Genomic DNA, 19,303 nt, shown 5'->3' on the forward strand with positions numbered 1-19,303 from the left:
CTGTTTATCACTACAGCGCCATCTATAACAGCGATTATATCGTTGCGATTTTCAGCACAACAATCGACTTATCGGCGGGAAAATTCAAAATATTCTTTATACCCCTAGCACTCATTTTAAACGATCTACCCATAAAAAAACAGCTGATGAGCATATGATAACAAAGTTTTGGTCTGAATTGTGCATTTTCAACAAGATAAAATTATCAAATTGGCTATAACAATAAACGTTACTCTTTCGACTCCCTGAAAACTTGCAGCAGTTCTGTCTGGAAGTTGGTTCGGCCTTGGATCCTGTAATTTCAACAGCTCCTTTTGGATCTCAAGCATTTCCCGAGCAATCTCCAGACAATTGTCGAGTTTAATCCGCTTCGGTGGGGCGCAGAATGGATACTAGAACTGCAGTTGAATCCTTCCTGGTCGACGGAATTAGCTCGGGGCACCCGTAAGTCCGCAAATACATACATATGTATGTATGTATATTTAATAAACTAACTACCTCGAGTTTCTGCTTTCTCCATTTTTGTTGTTTCTGGGTTTTTTGTTTGACGCATCTTAAAAATACCACCATGCACCACCAAGTGTGAATAATGTAAATGGTGTTTTTGTTTGTTTGAATGTTTTCTTGAGTTTCTTATATGAGTAGCAAACTCATAACCTCCTGTTCAGCAGCCTGTCCAGACCATGACATGCCGTCCAGTCTAAGGAAACTGCTCGTCTATGCCACATTGCATACTCAAGCAGGTGACTGGGGTGTCCTTGCCCTTGACAGCAGGACGACTGCAGCAGCCTTAAAACACACTCTTGCAACACACACACACCTATGTACATAGGTACGAATTTTTTGTAGCAGAGCAAGCGAACATCTCGTGCCTGCTTTCGCTTAATTATAACATCAAATTGAAATGCATAAAACAATTGTACGAGTATGTGGCACCTGAAATGTGGCTCTGGCACGCAGGCGTCTGAACCGACTAACTGCCTCCGCCTGACCTTGTCAAGCTTGATTACAACAGCCAACAAAATCAACATAAACATGCAAGCCGAACCGAAACGAGTCGAACCGAAGCAAACCAAAACCCAGACCCCAAACCCCAAAACGCCAAAATTAAAAATCCAAAACAGTTGAAGAGCCATTCGCTGTTTGCTTACACTTGGGAGGGCTCGTAAATATACATTTCCCAGAGTTTTCTTCGCTGCTGCTGCTGTTGCCATGATGTCTACTAAAAACAAACAGAACATTTTCAGACGTCTGTCTATACATATGTACATATATGTATATTAGAGGTATACGAGTACACAAAGTGTAAATTAGCCAGACACACAATGGGCTCCCTTATCACGGACAACTTTTACATCCACCGATCCTGTTGGCCACTTTGTGCCGCCAAACCATTTAAGACCATAAGAGGAACAACACTCGAGGCCCAACAGCACCAGCACCAGTACACCAGACATGGGCACTGGCACTGGCACTGGCACACACATGGAGAGCAAACACAAACATCCAATGAAGCTCCACAGCATCTCTCGCAGCATCTCTGGCAGCCCCCCAAAGCTCAAAGCGTCATCGTCATCGCCATCGCCATCATCATCATCAATGTTCGTTCGCTGGCGCTGGTGCTGTTGCTGCTGCCCCTGCCACACTGCCACACCATATTGCCATCAAGTGGGGGCCGACGCCGACTCCGACAACGAGAGCTCTGGCAAACGATTCGCAGATTTTACGTTTCAGTTTCGTGCAAAACGTGGAAGCGGCTGGTCAACAATACAAACGCCACAAAAGAACTACAGAAAGAAAATCTGAATCAAATCTGAATAATCTGAAATATTTGAACAAATCTGAAAAATCGGCATTGGAAAATCTCCGAAAATTCAAATTGTCCGAACGTTGTGGCAACTTTTTTGATTAATTACACATAATTCGGTTTCGGTTGATTTGCATATTGCAATTGTTACATCTTGCAGCTAAAAAAGGTACAAACAAAACAAAACAAAACAAAACAACAGCAATAGCAATAGCAGTAGCAACAGACACAGCAAAAGCAACAGCAACAGCAACAGGGTAAAAACTGCAAGCTGCAAAACCGGAAATTCTAGATGTCTCGGATCTCACGATCCCCAAGAAGGCAGACTGACTATAAACCAAAACAAACAAACAAAAAACACTTGAAGTTGCTGTAAACTAAAGCGGTACTTTGTCTTCAGAAGCAAAGCGCGACAAACCGAATCGAACAGAATCGCAAGAAAACAAAAGCACAAAAAAAGCATAAGCCCACAAAAAAGTGACACAAATAAAGCAAAGCAGAGCAAAGTATCGCCGCCGCCGCCGCCTTTCCCGGGGTCCAGTGTCGTCCAGTCGATCTGGCGTACCTATAGCAGCCCATGAGAAAACGCTGAGTGTTGAGTTTATTTCTGATTTTTGTTTCTGTGTCGGTTTCTGCGGGTTTCGCTTTTTTTTTCGTTGTTGTTATTATTGTTGCTGCTGTGGCCATCAGAAGAAAGAGGAAAAATCGACGGAAAATCGTGCGCTCTTAAAGTAACATATTTATTTTTAACAATTTCGCAAGCGTTCAAATTTTGCTCCAGCAAAAAATTAGAACTCAAAGCCAGACAGACAGACCGACGGAGAGACAAGAATATAGATCGCCAGCGATCGTTAAGAAAAACCAAAACAGCCGGCAATTGTGGCTCTTTAGCTGGGATCTAGCTGGGTGAGTAATCCATTAATACTCGGTCTCGTACGAAGCAGTGTAAAAAGTGGCCAGCAGCAACAATCTATTCATGTTTGCTTTCCAAAATAGAAAAAAGTGAAGACCGATTCGCTTGATAATTATGAGTTGAGCACTAAAATTAGCCGAGCTTATTTAATTATTGTAATTAGCTAATTGGGAACAAGAGGAAATGATTTATTTTCATATTTGGAGTGGAAAAGTTGTGCACTTGCTTGTAGTCTTAGTTAGTTTCCTATATTAGAGGAACGCCGCCCCTAGTTTTTCGTAATCCCTTTGGCTATCCATAGATAAGTTTATCTCAATTTGGTGGGAGTTCACCTTGAATTTCGTTCAATTAAATCACACCTTTATCCTATTCTCCCATCATTTCTTCTGTCTAACCGCTTTGTTCCATGTAGTTGACCCCATTTATAAAGCCTTTCTTCATGCCTCACTCTCATAACTCTCTCGCTTCAGAGTAAGTCAAGGACAGCACTTCAATTTTTTTCCGCAACTTCCTAATACTATGCGTATAACCATAAAAGTTTTATGTATTTTCATCACCAAATATTGCACCATGGAACTAGCACAAGGACAGCGGAAAGGAAATACTTCTTGCTCTATATAAACAAATCCATAAATCTCTTTCGCCCTTATATGAGTTCGAGAAACCCCCTTCCGAAGGACAAGAACAGCACACAAGAAACAAAGCGTGTGGCAGGAGGTTTTGTCGTGTTATGATTACATTTTGCCGGCATTATTTTTGATGATTATTGCCATTTGGGGTTTATTGCCCAGAGAGTGCCAGGGGGAAAATCTGTATTTTGTCAACTTGAAATGGGCAATGAATTTTCGTTTTTGGTAACACCCAGATCGTTAATTCGAACGCATGCACTTATTCATAATTACATTTCTTGATACTTAGTTTCCTGGTGGACGCAAATTAATAATATTCCCACCAACGCCTACAACAAATTCTCTTTCTCTGTTCAAAAATACACCGATGACGATGATAAAAATATGAGAAGCTCTTGCTTGTTTTTTTCTTCTTCTTTTTTTATATACTTCTATCCATATATCACACCTATACATACGTAATATGTCCATATGCATGTATCGGAACAAATCGCTTCACGTTGCTTTTAATTAATTAATAACATAATTTATACGCTGGCCGGGCCAACGAATTAATAAATGCTGCAAACATTGAACGTAAATTTAATTCTGGGAATCAGAGTTCAAGTGGCCAGCAGTCACAAAATTAAGCAATCTCATCTTGTTTCTGGTTACCCCAAAAGTATTTTCTAATATTCTGTATAAATCAAAGTGCCTTAATTTGAGGTGTGCCTAGAGAGCCCACCGCCAGGGGAAGAGTTTCATAACTTTTGGAACGAGAAAATCGTCCCAAAAAAGAAAATGAAATAAAATCTTTTAGAATACAGACAGATTTTGGCAATAAATTAGCTGGGGCGAAGATGGTCAGGAGATGAAAAAGCAAACGTATTATAAATAGGGAATAAAAGAGAGGAAAATGATGAGGTGATCTGGAAAGTCCCCGCGGGAGAAGGCTACTTCTGTTTTTTTTTTCTAAATAATAATCAAACATTATACTGAAACTAAAAGTGCATTGCCCCTTTCGGGTACAGGAACAGCCATTTATCTGTAGCATTTCCAAATCCTCCCCAGATTTATGTTTAATTTCACTTTCATTCACCTGGTCTTTTCGGCAAACTTTTCGATCATTGATGTGATTATATAGTATACAATTTTCGATGGGCTTTTTCCATTCACGAAATCAGACAGAATAGAGTGCTGGCCACCGGAAGATTAAGCAACAATTTAACATTTTGGCTCTCGACGTAGTCTCGACGACGACTACGACTACGACGACCCCAATTTCCATTTCCATTTTCAATTTTTGGCAGCCACCAAGGTGAATGGGGTGAATGGTGGGGCGCTGCTCAGAGTGGGCTATATAGATCCAAGATCCGACTACCGACCGTGTGTCCGACTGTTTTTACTTGCTGTAGCTGTAGCTATAGTCTATGGCTAATTTACAGTCCCCCCAATAATTTTTTTGAGAAATTATTCTCAAAACAATCGCATGCCATGCCATGGACTCTGCCTCGGACAATTTTAAGTTATATTTCCGCACTTTTAGTGCCCGAAAATGTGCAAAAACGTTAAACTCGTACATAAATAATTCTGAGTGACAGATCGTTCATAAAATCTATACATATGGTTTCTGTAATAATAATACAAATACAAATATAAAACAAAGGCAAAAATCAAATAAATATTTTTGTTTTTTTTTTGTGTTGTGAATACCAAAAATAACAAAACATTCTATTATGACAAGGTTTCTCCATAATAAAATACTGTAAATAGTATTACTAATGTTTTTTTTGATGCGCAGTAATATATGTACAAAGCGGTATATATATGTATGTATTTATTTAAGTATATTATACAGAACGTTAGGGATTTTCCTTGTCATTAGAGCGTGAAGCGTGTGAAGTGGATTATTTTGTTGCTTCTGTTTCGGTTGGGATGTGAGACAATTGACGTACTATGTACATATGTTTGAGAAATTTTCGAAGATCATACACAAAAGAGCAAGGGAATATTGCAGGATTTACTGCGAACAAAAAAACCAGCCGAAAGTCGCCGAAGATTGTTTCATATTTTTTCATTTCTCTGCCCTCGAAATGGATTCAATCTATTGACTTTTCCTCATATGCCCCATTTTAATCCCGACTTTAATATCAGCTGCCAGTCCCGTCGAATCCATTGTCATAGTCTTGGCCTTTGGTGCATCCAATACCCGCCATTGGCTAATGACTCACTCATCAATCCTTTCCATTTCTTTCCTCTTTCCGAGGCCCCATTTTGGGATTGCTTTTTGTGCAATCTTTGAATCAATTGAATGCTCTTCTACTCGTATTGCTTGGCTGGCTGGCTGGCTGTCTGGTTGGCCTAGATTCATCCGGCACTCGCTTAAACAATAAAAGCCACTCAGGCCATAAGCCATAAGCACTCGAACTCGTAGATGATTATTGATTTTTATATTCGAACATCCATATAGATAGATGGCCCATAGGTTTTCATATTCAGGCCGTTTCCTTTACTTTTCTATCGTTAAATTAAATGCATCAGTGCATTAGGGCGGCACCGCCAAGACAGACCCAAGTCAAATCAAGTCAAGTCAAGTCGAGAGTTCTTGGCGCCTTTGTGTCTCGGCTATTAAGTTACTCGTCTGGGGGGACACGACACTCTTGGTCTTTCTTTTGTTGTGGGACTTGGCACAAGGCACGGGCACGGGCACAGGCACAGGCACCCAGCCAGCTAGGCACCCAGCCGGCTAGGCAGCCAGCCATCAAATTGAATCACGAATGCATTCATTGTTAATAATAATATTAGTATGTGATATTAACTGGAGCGCCTCCATTGTGCCGGGAGATGGAAGAAAAGGAACCCTTTGGCATACACACATACATAAACGGTATATAGGACTCAATTTTCCCATCCTGACAATCAACAATGCCTGCATGTCCTCTGATAAGACCCGAGACAGACACGGGGCCCACTTGTTGCTGGATAGCCCCACACATCTGACCAGCGGCCATGTCTTTTCACTTTCAATTTATGCGCACCACAAAAGCTGCCCTCTCTGCTCCCATCTGTGTCAGGCCCAAATACAAAAGGAACCATCCATCCAACCACCGATCTGCCCCTCCGTTGGTTAATTAAACGACTATAGGTCTGGATTGGGTCCGGAAATTGTATAGAACAAAAAGACTGTCAGCGAGAAATAAAGTAGACCGGCGTTAAATAAGAAAAATCAAAGATTTCAAGTAGCCCATCTATCGCCCATCGATATTCGAATGGAAAGCCGGCAAAATTTGGTCATCTATCAGCAGATATTGGCCACAAAAGGAAACCATTTCAACCATTTCAAAAGGCGTATTCCACACAAAGCTTTTAATCAAAATTTCCCTTCCAATTCTAAGCCATTTCTGTGTTCATTGCTATTTGCAGGAAGAACAACATAACAGGGCCAGCGAGAGCAAGAGCCAGAAGGAAACGAAGGACAATTGAGGAGGAGCCAAGGATTGGCAGAGATATGTCCGCAGCCGCTTGCGCCCGCTTCTGTACGCCGTTGACAGCTGGAGGCGGTGGCGGCGCCAACAAAGCCAAGTCCAACACATCAGGCACAGGATCCTCGTCAAAATTGACAACAGGAACAGGAAACAGCAGCATGACGTCATCGTACAAGAAGAAAAGTCCAGCAAGTGACACCAACACAGAGGCATCGTTCACATTCAAATTGGGCCGTGCAAATGGCAGCAGCGGCAACGGCACCAGCAGCCACGGTGTGGGTGGCGGTGGCGGTGGCGGCGGCCATAGCGTGGCCTCAAGTGAGTCATCAGATCCTTTGGAATCAGATTACAGCGAGGAGGAAGAAGAGGAGCCAGAGCCGAAGCCGGAGCAGAGCAGCCACGTAAGCAGCCGGAGCAGCAGCAGTGCCACAACCACAACAAGCTCCGCTGACCATGAAAATGAGGTGGACGAGGAGGAGGACGATGACGATGAGAATGATGGCGATGGTCGTGACGGCGACGACGTTACCAATGATTCCAACGAAAGCATCGAGGAGGATGACGGCAATGAGACCGACGACGAGGAGGACGAGGATGACTCCGATGAGAGCAGCAGTGTCCAGACGGCCAAGGGAGTTCGCAAATATAACTTGGACGACTACCAAATAATCAAAACTGTGGGTAAGTCATACGAACATAGTACGACAGCGAGAGCGACAGCGAACGCTGTTTACATTGGGTTCCAGGCATCGCATCGAGTGATTGATTGATGTTAAGGTCTCCCTCGGGCTACCTTCAACTTGTCTCCCCATGTGTTTTGTTTGTGTTTAGAGTGGAGCTATCAAAACACATTACGAGTACGAGTTCTAGGTCGGTTTAAGAGTCAAGGCTTTGATGAGATCATAAGGATAGATCGCATAGGGTGCACCAAGAGCCCCCAAACGGCTTCCATACCACATCACCAATAATTCTGTACTTCTTCGATTATTCGATTATGCGGTTTTTGGAAGAGTTTTCTCACCTGTTCAATGAATTCGTTTTCATCTGCAGTTATTTCATCTGGATAGAATTGATTCGCATACACCTTTGTCCCTCTCTATCCCCCCTTCTGGCTTTTGATTTTGTTTGCTATTCTTTGATTTCGTTCCGCGATTTAATTTCAAATATTTATTACCTCATTTTTTATGCATCATCTGGCCTAATGTTTGCTCTAGCTTAACGATAGCTTCAGTTTTTCTATTGCTTTTTATTCCTTTTTAATACGTAAATAAATTCTTATTGATTACGCAAATTGAATGGGCCACGGGGATGGTCGGATGGTTTGGCCGGTTCTTATGATTATTATGAGCATCTACACACCGCAGAGCAGGGGCCAAGGAAATTGTTCTCCTCTCATTGCTCATTGCGTAAAAATTCATTTAGAAAATATTTAAAGTGTAGTTCGTATACTTCTACTATATTTTTGGACTCTGTTTAGGATCATGAATGGGTCTTACGTTCTCGCATAGACGCTCAACCCATTAATGCCCATAATATTTTGATTTGTTTTCCCATTTTGACGTCTTCGCTGGTGTGGGAGATGGCGAAAAATAGAGAGAAAAGAAAGAAAAACATTTAGGCATTGTATTAAGTTTAGTACACCATTGGCTGGGATTTCCAAAATCTCATTAAGCAGTTGCGGCATAAATATTTACTCTGTTTGAGGCTAAATCGGGACGTTTTCAAGATTTATTACTGCTGCATTCAGCTTTGAGTACACGTGTGGAGCTCTCTGCGTCGTGGTTTCAAAGTATCATTTGAAACATTTATTTATCGATCGTTTTTGGCTCGGAACAACAGTTGGGATCCATTGAAGGTTCCTTAAAATCAATGTGGGAGTAAGTAATTGCCTCAAGAACATTTATTTCTTCGACCTTTGGCATAAAAACAATCAAGTATAATTATACTGATTTTTAAATGGTTGTGGGAGTAATTAATCGGTTTTCCACAGAACTCGATCCTACCACATTAGATGGTCTCAGAAGTCTTCCTGCAGGCTTCCATTTTCTGTTTAGAAGATCACTCTAGATCTTTGGTCGGCTTCCTCTGGAAGTCATGCCCTATGCCAAGAATAGGATGCTCGAATGCCTTTCCGGTGTGAATTCATTCTCTGAAATTCCTCAATCAGCAACTTTCCCCTCGAGTGAGTGAGTAATTCCGGCGGGTTCCTTTCCGCATCGGCTTTCAGCATCCAGTGCTATAGCACGCCACACGACGAATGAGTAATCTAGCATTAATTTCAAACAATTGCCAGACAAACATGGAATCGGCCAAAGGTATTGAGTACGATTTTCAAGAAAAATCCGTAAAAAGTAAATAAACCAGAGCGGATATCATGCTATGCACGCGCACATGGCAGAGCCAGGGGAGTACGGATGGAAATGGGATTCGTATTGGGATTGGGGATTGCGGATTGCGGATTGCGGACTGGGGACTGCAGAGAGAGAGAGAAAAAATGCGAGTGAGTCACGCTTCTATTAGGGCATACGGAAAATAATCAGCCTGCCCCCCCCCCTTGCGGCAATCCATTTTGATAATAACAATAACCATAAGAACAATAGCCAGGAGCTGCGGGCATCATCATCATCGCATGCAGTAGCCATAATTGGGAAAAACCAGGGGATGTTGAGAGCTATATTGAATGGGAAGAAGGAACAAAATGCATTGAACCAACAGCAAAACATTGCCCCTTCGCCACCCCTTAAGACTTTCAGTAAATATTGATAGTTTGCTCGATGCTTGTATGAAATTCCATTGATTAACTGAAAGTTCACCTCACGGACCACCACAGGTTTCTCCCGTGCAGACTCTAGTCTGATTCAGTCATGGCAAGTGATGGAATCCAAAACAAAAAACACCAACACCAAACGGGGATTTCCTTGAGGGAAATTTCCCAAGAAATGTTTTTCCTAATTTTCGAAAAACAACAACAGATCTTTTGTTTTTCCCTTGGACAAACAAATGAAACAAGCTCTTGTTTTGTGCATGTTCTGGCTGCATGTCTTGCGATATACATATACACCCAAAAAAAAGGCCATAAACCCACAATATATCGCTAGAGCTGTCATATCGATGGTTGGGGCTGCAATTAACACCGAAGTGGAATAGACTCTCTCGAAAAGGAAATCTTTGTCTCTCGGGAAACTGGATTGCGAGTGAAAGTTCGTGGCAGGTGGCAATGTCATTATTAAGGCATCCGGGAGAAAAGTAAGGAGCTCGCCTATGTTCTGGGGATCTGAAATGCTGCCCAAAGATCAATGATCTATCAGAGAAGTTTGGCAAATGGAAAAGAGCCCCCCATGTGACTATTTGGTGGCCCACTTTTCTCTTTTTATGGGAGACATCTCTTGACAAATGGCATGCGGAAATCGCTGACAATCTGACAATCTAGACGCTGCTGACCTTCCACAGCCAATATATCAAGTTGACAAATTTTCCCCGTGCCGGGGGGCTTTTCTGTATGTATGGAACGTACATGGCGGACCGCTGATCGCGGACCTGGACGGACAGACAATCCTTTTAGACTGCCGCTGTGGACTGCCGCGGACTGCTACTTGTGGGCGCATTGATTGATAGATTTCTGGTAAAAGATAAATATTTACGCACGATTCTCGGAAATACAATTCGGCTGGGCTGGGACATAAAGTTGCCCAAAGACAAGGCCCAACAACAGAGTTTGTTGCCATTTTCCAGCTGAAATCAATTCGGTGGGAGAGTGTCAGTGTCTGTTGGCTAGTGGCCTTTTGTGTGCTTTTCGAATAAATTGATTTTTAAATAATAAAAACCAATCAAATCTCAAGCAGCTAAATGTATCTGTCAGATAGCAAACACATGTCCCAGGGGCTGTTCGTGTGTACAAACAACAAGTTGTGTGTCGTCGTCGTTCCGTCTGCAAAGTATAACTCATAGTTCAAATGGATTACCTCTTTCAGTCCTCATCCTTCTTGGTTTTTTTGTTGTCTGCTAAGTGCCAGGCGGCCCATTTCTAACAATATATCTATGTACATATCTGCGACTCTATATAAGTATGTAAATATGTGTATATGCATATGTGTATTTATAATAATAATTTCATTCTCTGCTCGCCGCATGAAAAGACAAAATCAGTCAACAAGAAATTTATGATACCATGGAAAATTTGAAGTCCGCCGCACCCCACCCCACCCCACGGCACCGCACCGCACCGCACCACGCTGCGCCGCTCGATCTCTGTAAACTTTTTGAAGCCAGCCAAATATCCGAAATTTTATTTCAACAAAATCGAGCGAGCGTATAAGCAAATATTATAGAAATTATTATTTGGCACTATGCCCAGATCGAATGTGCCCCTCTCCCCATCCCCCTCCCCCATGTGCTGCTGCTGCTGCTCAAAAGATTCGAGAGGCTGTATGGGAGGGACACCCCAGACACACATCGGAATCGTCCGATGGGCTGCGCCCATGGTTTGGCTTTATTTTCGCATGCATGTCGCGGCGTTCTCTCAAACATTAAATGTGCATATAAAATTGCGTTATAAACAGCATTTTTTTTTTTCTGTTCTGGTCTGGTCTGGTCTGTTTCTGTATTATTAATAAAAGTGACCTAAAAATGCAGCTTGCATCTGGCAGATCGAACTGCATCCATGCATACCCTACAGTTTCCACATTGAATTTATGTTCGATCTCTGGTAGCCTCCACCCCCCACCACTTTTGTTGCTGTTGTCACAATTTTTGTGGCTTGTAAATTGCGGTGTAAAATCTTGTCAACAACAGAAACAGCAGCAACAGAAGCAACAGCATGAACAGGAACTGCCACTGGCACGGGCAGGTGGGTTGTTGGCCAATGGCGAACATGTGCTTTGTAAATGTCATAAATCGCTTAAATTATAAGCAGTGCGGGATGGGGAGGGGGAGGGGAAGGGGGGAGATGTCATCGGATGGAAATTCGATTGGGCAAGGTGTGGCTGTAGCTGTGGCTGTGCCTGTCCCTGTGGTTGTGGGTCAGTGGGCGACTTCCGTGGTGCAGTTCTTTTGAATTTTGTGTCTAAAATGATCAACGTACACGCAGATGATCCAAGAGCTGAAATCTGGCAATGGCTCTCTGTTTGTGTTGAGGGATTGTCAGTGTGCATTAAGTGGGAAATATAATTTAGACAGCCTCTATTAGTAGTATCCTTGTCATTAATTAGTTTACTCATTCGGCACTCATCGAGTGACCTGAAAAACGCTTTTTTTGCTGCTTTTGTTTGCTATTATTTACAAAAGCTTTATGATCAGTTCTCAATGTGGACTTGATGTTGTTTAAACTTGCTAGCATCTTGCTAGTAGATTATTTTTAACCTGGCCTCCATGGCTTGCATTGTATCTCCGTGTCTCTCATTCCCTCGTTACCTCGTTCCCTCAGTCAGTGTTCCTTTATTTATGCATCTTTAAACAAACTTTGCTTAAATGGAACTGTATGAAACGCAATTAACTTTATTTAACTTGCAACGCCAGCTGCTGCAGCAAAAATCGCAAAAGTGTGCCAAGTTTATACCAGGAGGGGGTCGTTTATTCATTTCCATTTTCCATTTACATGCCGCGATTTACAGTATTTTAACGTTTTTTTTTTGTTGTTGTTTTTGTTTTGGCACAGATATGCACAGATTCATGAAAAGCTGAGATGATTTTTATTTATTTTTGGGCAAATTAAAGGCATCCATATCCATCCATCAGACGGAGACGGAGACAGAGCCAGAGACAGCATTGCATCCATGAACGCTGTCGCGCCATATGAAACTGTCTCCTGTCTCTCGTCTTTGGGGTCTGGTCTCCCGTCTCTGGTCAGTTGCTGTGGCATCGCATCGCATCGTTAAATAGAAAGTTTTATGTATTATGTAAAATATGTTTCTTCGCCTTTTTTCACGCACTTTTTTCCAGTTGCATCTTTTGCCGGCCGCTGCTGTTGCCTGCTGCTGCAACTTTTATGAAGGAGTCTGCGTCTGCGTCTGCCGTAAAACAACAGGTTTGGCCACAACTCAGCCAGACTTTAATTGTTGTTGACTGGCTTTGCTCTCTAGTGTCTGTGCCTTCGTCTGGCTTGGGCTTTGGCTCTGGCTCTGGCTCTGGAGCCGTGGCATCCACATCCACATGCGTCTGCGCCGCTTGTTGGTTGTCTGCTCTGCAGCTGTCACAATTTCACTTTGGCCAGAGACGGTGTTTAGCAGCCTCTGCCTCTGCCTCTGGCTCTGGCTCGGCGTCAGGTGCGCGGTGCTGTGCCGGAGGGCAGTACGGGGCAGTAGTTAAACTGTCGGTAAAAGCACTTTCCTTTATGCTAGACGAGACTGCACTGGAAGTGGCTCGTGTATGAGGTGCTAAAAGATCGTTTCGAGTGGTGCCAAGCACCAGCGGAGTCTGAAGATGCCACTCACACGAGAGAGTCTGTGGAAAATAGCTGGAAACAGAAAGTAGGGATCGCTTTTACGGTTACTTGTAAATTTAATGTACACACAGGAAATAAAAGTGCTAACTAAGACTAGGATAATGCACTAAATCGTCAAGTGTTTAATATCTAGGACACCAGAACCCCCTACTGGAATGCCCCAATGGTCCCCAAGCCATTAAACATTCTCAATCGAATTCTACACCATTAAAATGTGTAAATATTTCAAAAGAAACTATTTTCTTCCAAATCATTATGCCCACATTCCTGTGGAAAACTTTTCCTTTTTGTTATTGTTTCATGATGGCCATGTGCATGACTGCAGATCTGCTGCCCTGCCCTGCCCTGCCCGGCCCAAATATTTTTTCAAACATTGCGAGCGGGAAATAATTTCCATACTTTTCACAGCCCCCTCCACGCCCATGCAGAATGGATGCCAGTGTCTGCAGTAGTTCTCGCTTGAGGGGGGGGGGGGGGGGGGGGGGGGGGGGTTCTCCGCTCCACTCCGCTCCGGTCTGATACGATCTTCACCCATAAAAGCATCCCTCATTGGATGTAGTTATATCTGGTTGATTTATATCGTCTGGCATATTTCGCATATTTATTCATCGTTTATCCAAATATAGAATTGGAATCCGAAGCAATTGCTAAACAACATTATTTCCATCTTGTTTGGATCGAGTGAGAGGTATTGCCTTTCCCCCAAAAATATATCGTATATATTTTTTATTATTATGAGCTGATTTTTTTTTGATTGTTTTTCTATGTGGCCAGGACTGTCCAAAGTTCGATATGGGGGCTTCCTCTGGTTTAATTCTTCTTTATTTATCATTGAGAGAAGAAAACGGTATTGGAATTTCTGAAATATCTTTGGCTGTATTTTGGAATAGAAATTGGAAAAACTTTCGAATCATTGACTCGTTACATCTCTGGCAAACATCAGCAATCATTTTCGAATCACCTTCCCCCTCGCGCCGTAAACCTTGCACCTATGTATAATCCCATTTCGTTGCTGATTCATTCCGACTACGTAATCGAGAAACCAATTTGTGTACAACAAAGGCGCACAAAATTCATTAATTACAACTTGTGAGATTCATATTTGATTCGCACGTGTAATGCTTTCGGCTCACCCCCTAAACAGGTGCACTCATATGGAGCCGGCCATAGAGGGGCCACACCCACTATCCACACCCGACTACCCACTACCCACTACCCACTTCCCACGCCTACTGGCGGGTTCCGCTTTTGTATAATTTCCTGAGGAAGGATGGGATGGCGGGGGGGGGAGGCGGAGGTTCGCACGTGGTACATCCCATAATTGTAGTGGCTCTGCCGATATTTGGTGGCCGAGTTCAATAATCTGCTCACTCTTGCTTTATTACATTGAAAATCATGGCTAATTATTGTCGGCCCGAATGGGAACATCGAGAGCACATCGAACACACATCAGGCATCAGGCATCAGCATCCAACAGCAAACGTGCTGAAAATCAAAAAGCATCTGCAGAAAGGAAAACTTTTCCCCACTCTCATTGGGAAAATGATTGTGTTTCGGCATTTGATTTATAAGACAAATCAATTTGTAGCAGTTTTGTTGTTTTGCCATGCCATTACTCGCTAAACAGCGAAACGAAACAGAGAGAAAATGAATAGAAATTTTCCTCTCGGTCTTGGCCTTAGGTACGAGGTAATGAGAGATGCTCGCACGTTCCACGTTCCACGTTTCCTTTTCTGTCAGTTACTCTCCTCAGTCTTGGTCACATTCGTTCGCCCCGTAAGTCGGACGTTAGCCCAATTAAAAATTCAAGGTTGAGAAAATCTGTTGGGCGTGTAAGGCAACACCCCAGCAAAAGGCAAGCCAAGCCGAGCCAAGCCAAGACAAGCCCAGCCAAGAGCTTGGTTTTGTAACCTCAAAACGTGCTCAAAAGTGAAAAAAGTAATTATGCACCGCACTCCCCATATGTACATACATATGTACATGCATACACACACACAGACCATTAGCCGTATCATTTACAAACACTTTAATGGGGCATGCCCCGATATTTAAGAATCTTGTTTGCGGTTTTTTTGCTTGAATTCATTCGGGAAGGAAAACATACATACATTTGATACCCTACTCATGCCTTTTCTCTGTTCTCCCTTTCAGGCACTGGCACCTTTGGACGCGTGTGCCTATGCCGCGATCGTATTTCGGAGAAGTATTGTGCCATGAAGATTTTGGCCATGACCGAAGTCATTCGTCTAAAGCAGATTGAACACGTCAAGAACGAGCGGAATATATTGCGCGAAATACGACATCCGTTTGTCATCAGTTTGTAAGTACAATATATCCAAGAAAATATATACATATCATAAGTGCACATACAATATACAATAAATCATTCAAAAGAAGAGGGAAATTCACTTGTCAATTTCCATTCTGTGATTCCATTAACGTCATATCTCCTTCTCGCCTCCCCCCCGCCCCCTAGGGAATGGTCCACAAAAGATGACTCAAACCTATATATGATCTTCGATTATGTCTGCGGCGGCGAGCTGTTCACATATCTGCGTAATGCAGGCAAATTTACTAGTCAAACTTGTAAGTAGTAAACCTATATTCTGATTCCTTCCCGAACTCCAGGCTACATAATCCATTGCAAATCCGTTTAGCCAACTTCTTTGCGGCTGAGATCGTCAGCGCCCTGGAGTACCTACACTCTCTACAGATTGTCTACCGTGATCTGAAGCCAGAGAATCTGCTGATCAATCGCGATGGCCATTTGAAAATCACAGATTTTGGTTTTGCCAAAAAATTAAGGGACCGCACCTGGACCTTGTGCGGAACGCCCGAGTATATAGCACCTGAGATAATACAATCGAAGGGCCACAACAAGGCCGTGGATTGGTGGGCATTGGGTAAGCCACATCGAAAATAAAAAACTAAAATTGATTTAACTAATATTTGATAATATTTATTTTAGGTGTTCTCATTTATGAAATGCTGGTGGGCTATCCACCATTCTACGATGAGCAGCCCTTTGGCATATACGAAAAGATATTGAGTGGAAAAATCGAATGGGAACGTCATATGGATCCCATTGCTAAAGACTTGATCAAGAAGCTGTTGGTGAATGATAGAACCAAGCGACTGGGCAACATGAAGGTGAGAGGAAAAGAAGGCGAACTTCTTGAAGATCTAACATACGATTTGAATAAATAAACGATTATTGCCAGATCAATTATGTTAGGAAGAGGAAAGTTTGTTCAGCTGCCGTTTCATAGATTATCATAGATCCTTTTATATTTTATGTAGAGTACTCAAAATTATTTTTAGACATTTTAAAAGCTGTCATAAGTTTATTTGATTGTTTCTGGTTTCACCTGTTCGATTGTGAAACTCTTCCGACAAGCCCCTATTCCATCCCATCCCTCTGAAAGAACACACATATTTTGGCAACAAAATTGTTGAAATTTTCAGGCTTATTAAATCCGGTATTTATAGAGAATTGTTTACACTTGTCACTTGTTTTGGATGGCCAGGGCAGGGGACTTTGTTGCTGCTGGCTGGCATTAAAAATTGAAATGCATATATCAACCATTAATTGTTGGACATCGCAGATCGCAGTTCGCAGATCGCGGGATCTCGTAGATAGATCTGCACATGCTCGTTGTCAGTTAGCTAAATAAATTCTGTCGAAATCATTTTTCTTTTTCCGCGAGTTTGTTTCTTTCTACTCTGTTCCGTCCGTTTTGTCCGTTTTGTTGTTGTTGGTTTTGGTTTTGGTTAATAGATTTGTCGCGCGTTTCGCAACACGAGCTACGAAAGTGCAAAACGTTATTTACGTCTAATATTTGGTTTTCTTTCTTTCCATGCTTTCCCCTTCCCAGAACGGTGCCGATGACGTGAAGAGGCATCGCTGGTTCAAGCACTTGAATTGGAATGACGTCTACAACAAGAAACTAAAGGTGAGTCCAATTCTGTTCTGTTTTGGTCGGTTTTGTTCTCATGGACTCTCTACGTACAGTACATCCCCTCTGTCTCTTGTTTCGCAATTTTCATAATAATAACCATTTTATATTGATTTTCGCGACACACGCTTGGCCCATTTTGTTTGAGGAGAAGGAGGAGGGCTTTCTGAATTAGCAAATGTATTTTTATACATTTTCGTAATTAAAAGCAAATAAACAAATCAGTTTTGAAAATTAGCTATGCCTTTAGTTAATGACCGCAGCGTCTATTTCGGCTGGCTGGCTGGCTGACTGGCTGACTGGCTGGCTGGGTGCTTGGGTGGGTGTTGGCCCCCATAAATCTACCGATTCATTCGCAACAAAACGCTCCAAAGGCTAGTGCGAGTGAAATGTAACAAAAGGGGGGCCCATAAGGAGGCGTTAATTGCCCAAAATGTACGCCTCCAGCCAGGCGTGAGAGACACTGCGAGATGCGTCAAAATTGATCGCAACAGATTGTGCAGATTTTTGCACTTATCGAGAGATTTTTCATTGCTAAAACCATATAAGGATAACAGATGGGCAGGCTATAAAGTTATTGAACTGGAATAAAGTATCCACATAAGTGTATTTATTATAAGTTCTACCTTGATTTCTGGATAAATATGATTTCTATAGGGGGATTGTCTTCATCATACTTATCTGATACCCCGATTCCCCAACGATTGTATGCATATCCCATTATTATTTCGGACCCCTTTAGTACCAATTTACAAAACCCATAAATATACAATCATTAAAAGAAATTATAAATCAAAATAATAATTATTTACCCTTGAATTTGTCTCGTTTATTAGCCACCAATTTTGCCAGATGTACATCATGATGGGGATACGAAAAATTTTGATGATTATCCCGAGCAGGATTGGAAGCCGGCCAAGGCAGTAGACCAAAGAGATTTGCAGTACTTTAATGATTTCTAAAAGAAGAAATAAATTGTCGTTGATTTCTTGAAATTATTTTTTGTTTTCTGTTGAAAATTGTTATAATTTTGCGATGGCAAGAACATTCATTATTTATACTGGCAATTAAGTGTTTAAAGTGCTGTGCTAAAGCAATGATATCTTACGGTACGATACATCTACATATACATATACATACATAAAACTATACCTACTATAATCTACGACTATATATGTATATACATATATATATAAAAAAAGATACATACATATATGTACAATAAGCCTAAGTTTATACCCGTAATGTTATTTCTAGCGTGTGACGTCTCTATTATTATTATATTTAATTGTTTAAATGTTCAGATTTCGAGCAATCCCCGCCCCCATACAATACACACACACCCACCCATAAAAGTATAGCTACATTACAGTAGAAACTGTACTATTAAACAACAACCATGAAAATATTAACGTAAAACGTTAACGTTGAATAAAGTGATATAAAATTGAACATTTGTCGTGTGTTTACATACACTTATTATAATCATTCTCTTTGATAAATGAAGGCCGAGTAAAGTTATACATTTGCTAAGGTCGATGTCAGGTAATTATTAACAAAATCGAAATATGTACATACTATGCACCATATGTATAATACGATAACGTATCATATCCGACAGCATATCTTTCTTGCTTTGTATTCTTCTCATTCTTTATACATATACATATCTGCGTGTTATATTCTTTAAGTTTACGGGGGATTAGTTTTCGTTCAGTAAATTTGTCAGTTGGAGGAACACGAGTCAGTCTGCTGAAAGCGTTGATGAGCCTGATCTTTGTTTGACGTTTCCGCTTGCGTTTATTTCGGGTTTCTGTATTATTTATGATGAAAATATCTCAAATACTAGTATATACTTATATTTATTTTATATTGCTTGTATTAATGAATTCCCAGAATATTTATTGTTTCACTTTTTATCATTTTGATCATGTTCTTTTTATTTTTGCGTTTTCCGAGAGCGTATTTGAATGCTTTTAAATTTCAAATTCTTATTTATTCACCATAATCATAGCTAAAGCTATGGTGAGCTTTAGCCAATACACAAACCAAAAGCTAGCGCATGCGCCGAACGTGTTCAAGGGTTTTCGGGGGT

General features: G+C 41.7%; 1 protein-coding gene across 3 annotated transcripts; it reads left to right on the forward strand.

The window, feature by feature from the left end:
- Positions 1-1,755: 1,755 nt before the first annotated feature.
- Positions 1,756-18,660, forward strand: LOC108153467 (cAMP-dependent protein kinase catalytic subunit 3). Of its 3 annotated transcripts, none has more exons than XM_017283497.2 (8): positions 1,756-2,713; positions 6,752-7,494; positions 15,404-15,572; positions 15,729-15,838; positions 15,910-16,155; positions 16,221-16,402; positions 17,128-17,205; positions 18,045-18,660. In XM_017283497.2, exons 2-8 carry the CDS (start codon positions 6,837-6,839, stop codon positions 18,168-18,170), a joined length of 1,569 nt encoding a protein of 522 aa, XP_017138986.1. In that variant the 5' UTR covers positions 1,756-2,713; positions 6,752-6,836; the 3' UTR covers positions 18,171-18,660. The 3 variants fall into 3 exon arrangements, with proteins under 3 accessions (XP_017138986.1, XP_017138987.1, XP_017138988.1); XM_017283498.2 differs by having other exon boundaries at positions 1,756-1,976; XM_017283499.2 differs by lacking the exons at positions 1,756-2,713; positions 6,752-7,494 and adding an exon at positions 14,999-15,190.
- The last annotated feature ends 643 nt before the right edge of the window (positions 18,661-19,303 follow it).

The sequence above is a fragment of the Drosophila miranda genome, chromosome XR (genome assembly GCF_003369915.1).
Source record: "Drosophila miranda strain MSH22 chromosome XR, D.miranda_PacBio2.1, whole genome shotgun sequence".
Taxonomy (NCBI): Eukaryota; Metazoa; Arthropoda; class Insecta; order Diptera; family Drosophilidae; genus Drosophila; species Drosophila miranda.

Excerpts from the sequence above, each read along its gene's own strand:
- LOC108153467 (XM_017283497.2), top strand. The coding sequence starts at position 6,837 with ATGTCCGCAGCCGCTTGCGCCCGCTTCTGTACGCCGTTGACAGCTGGA. Across the intron at positions 7,495-15,403 it reads CCAAATAATCAAAACTGTGG|GCACTGGCACCTTTGGACGC; the intron begins GTAAGTCATACG and ends TCTCCCTTTCAG. Across the intron at positions 16,156-16,220 it reads CGTGGATTGGTGGGCATTGG|GTGTTCTCATTTATGAAATG; the intron begins GTAAGCCACATC and ends TATTTATTTTAG.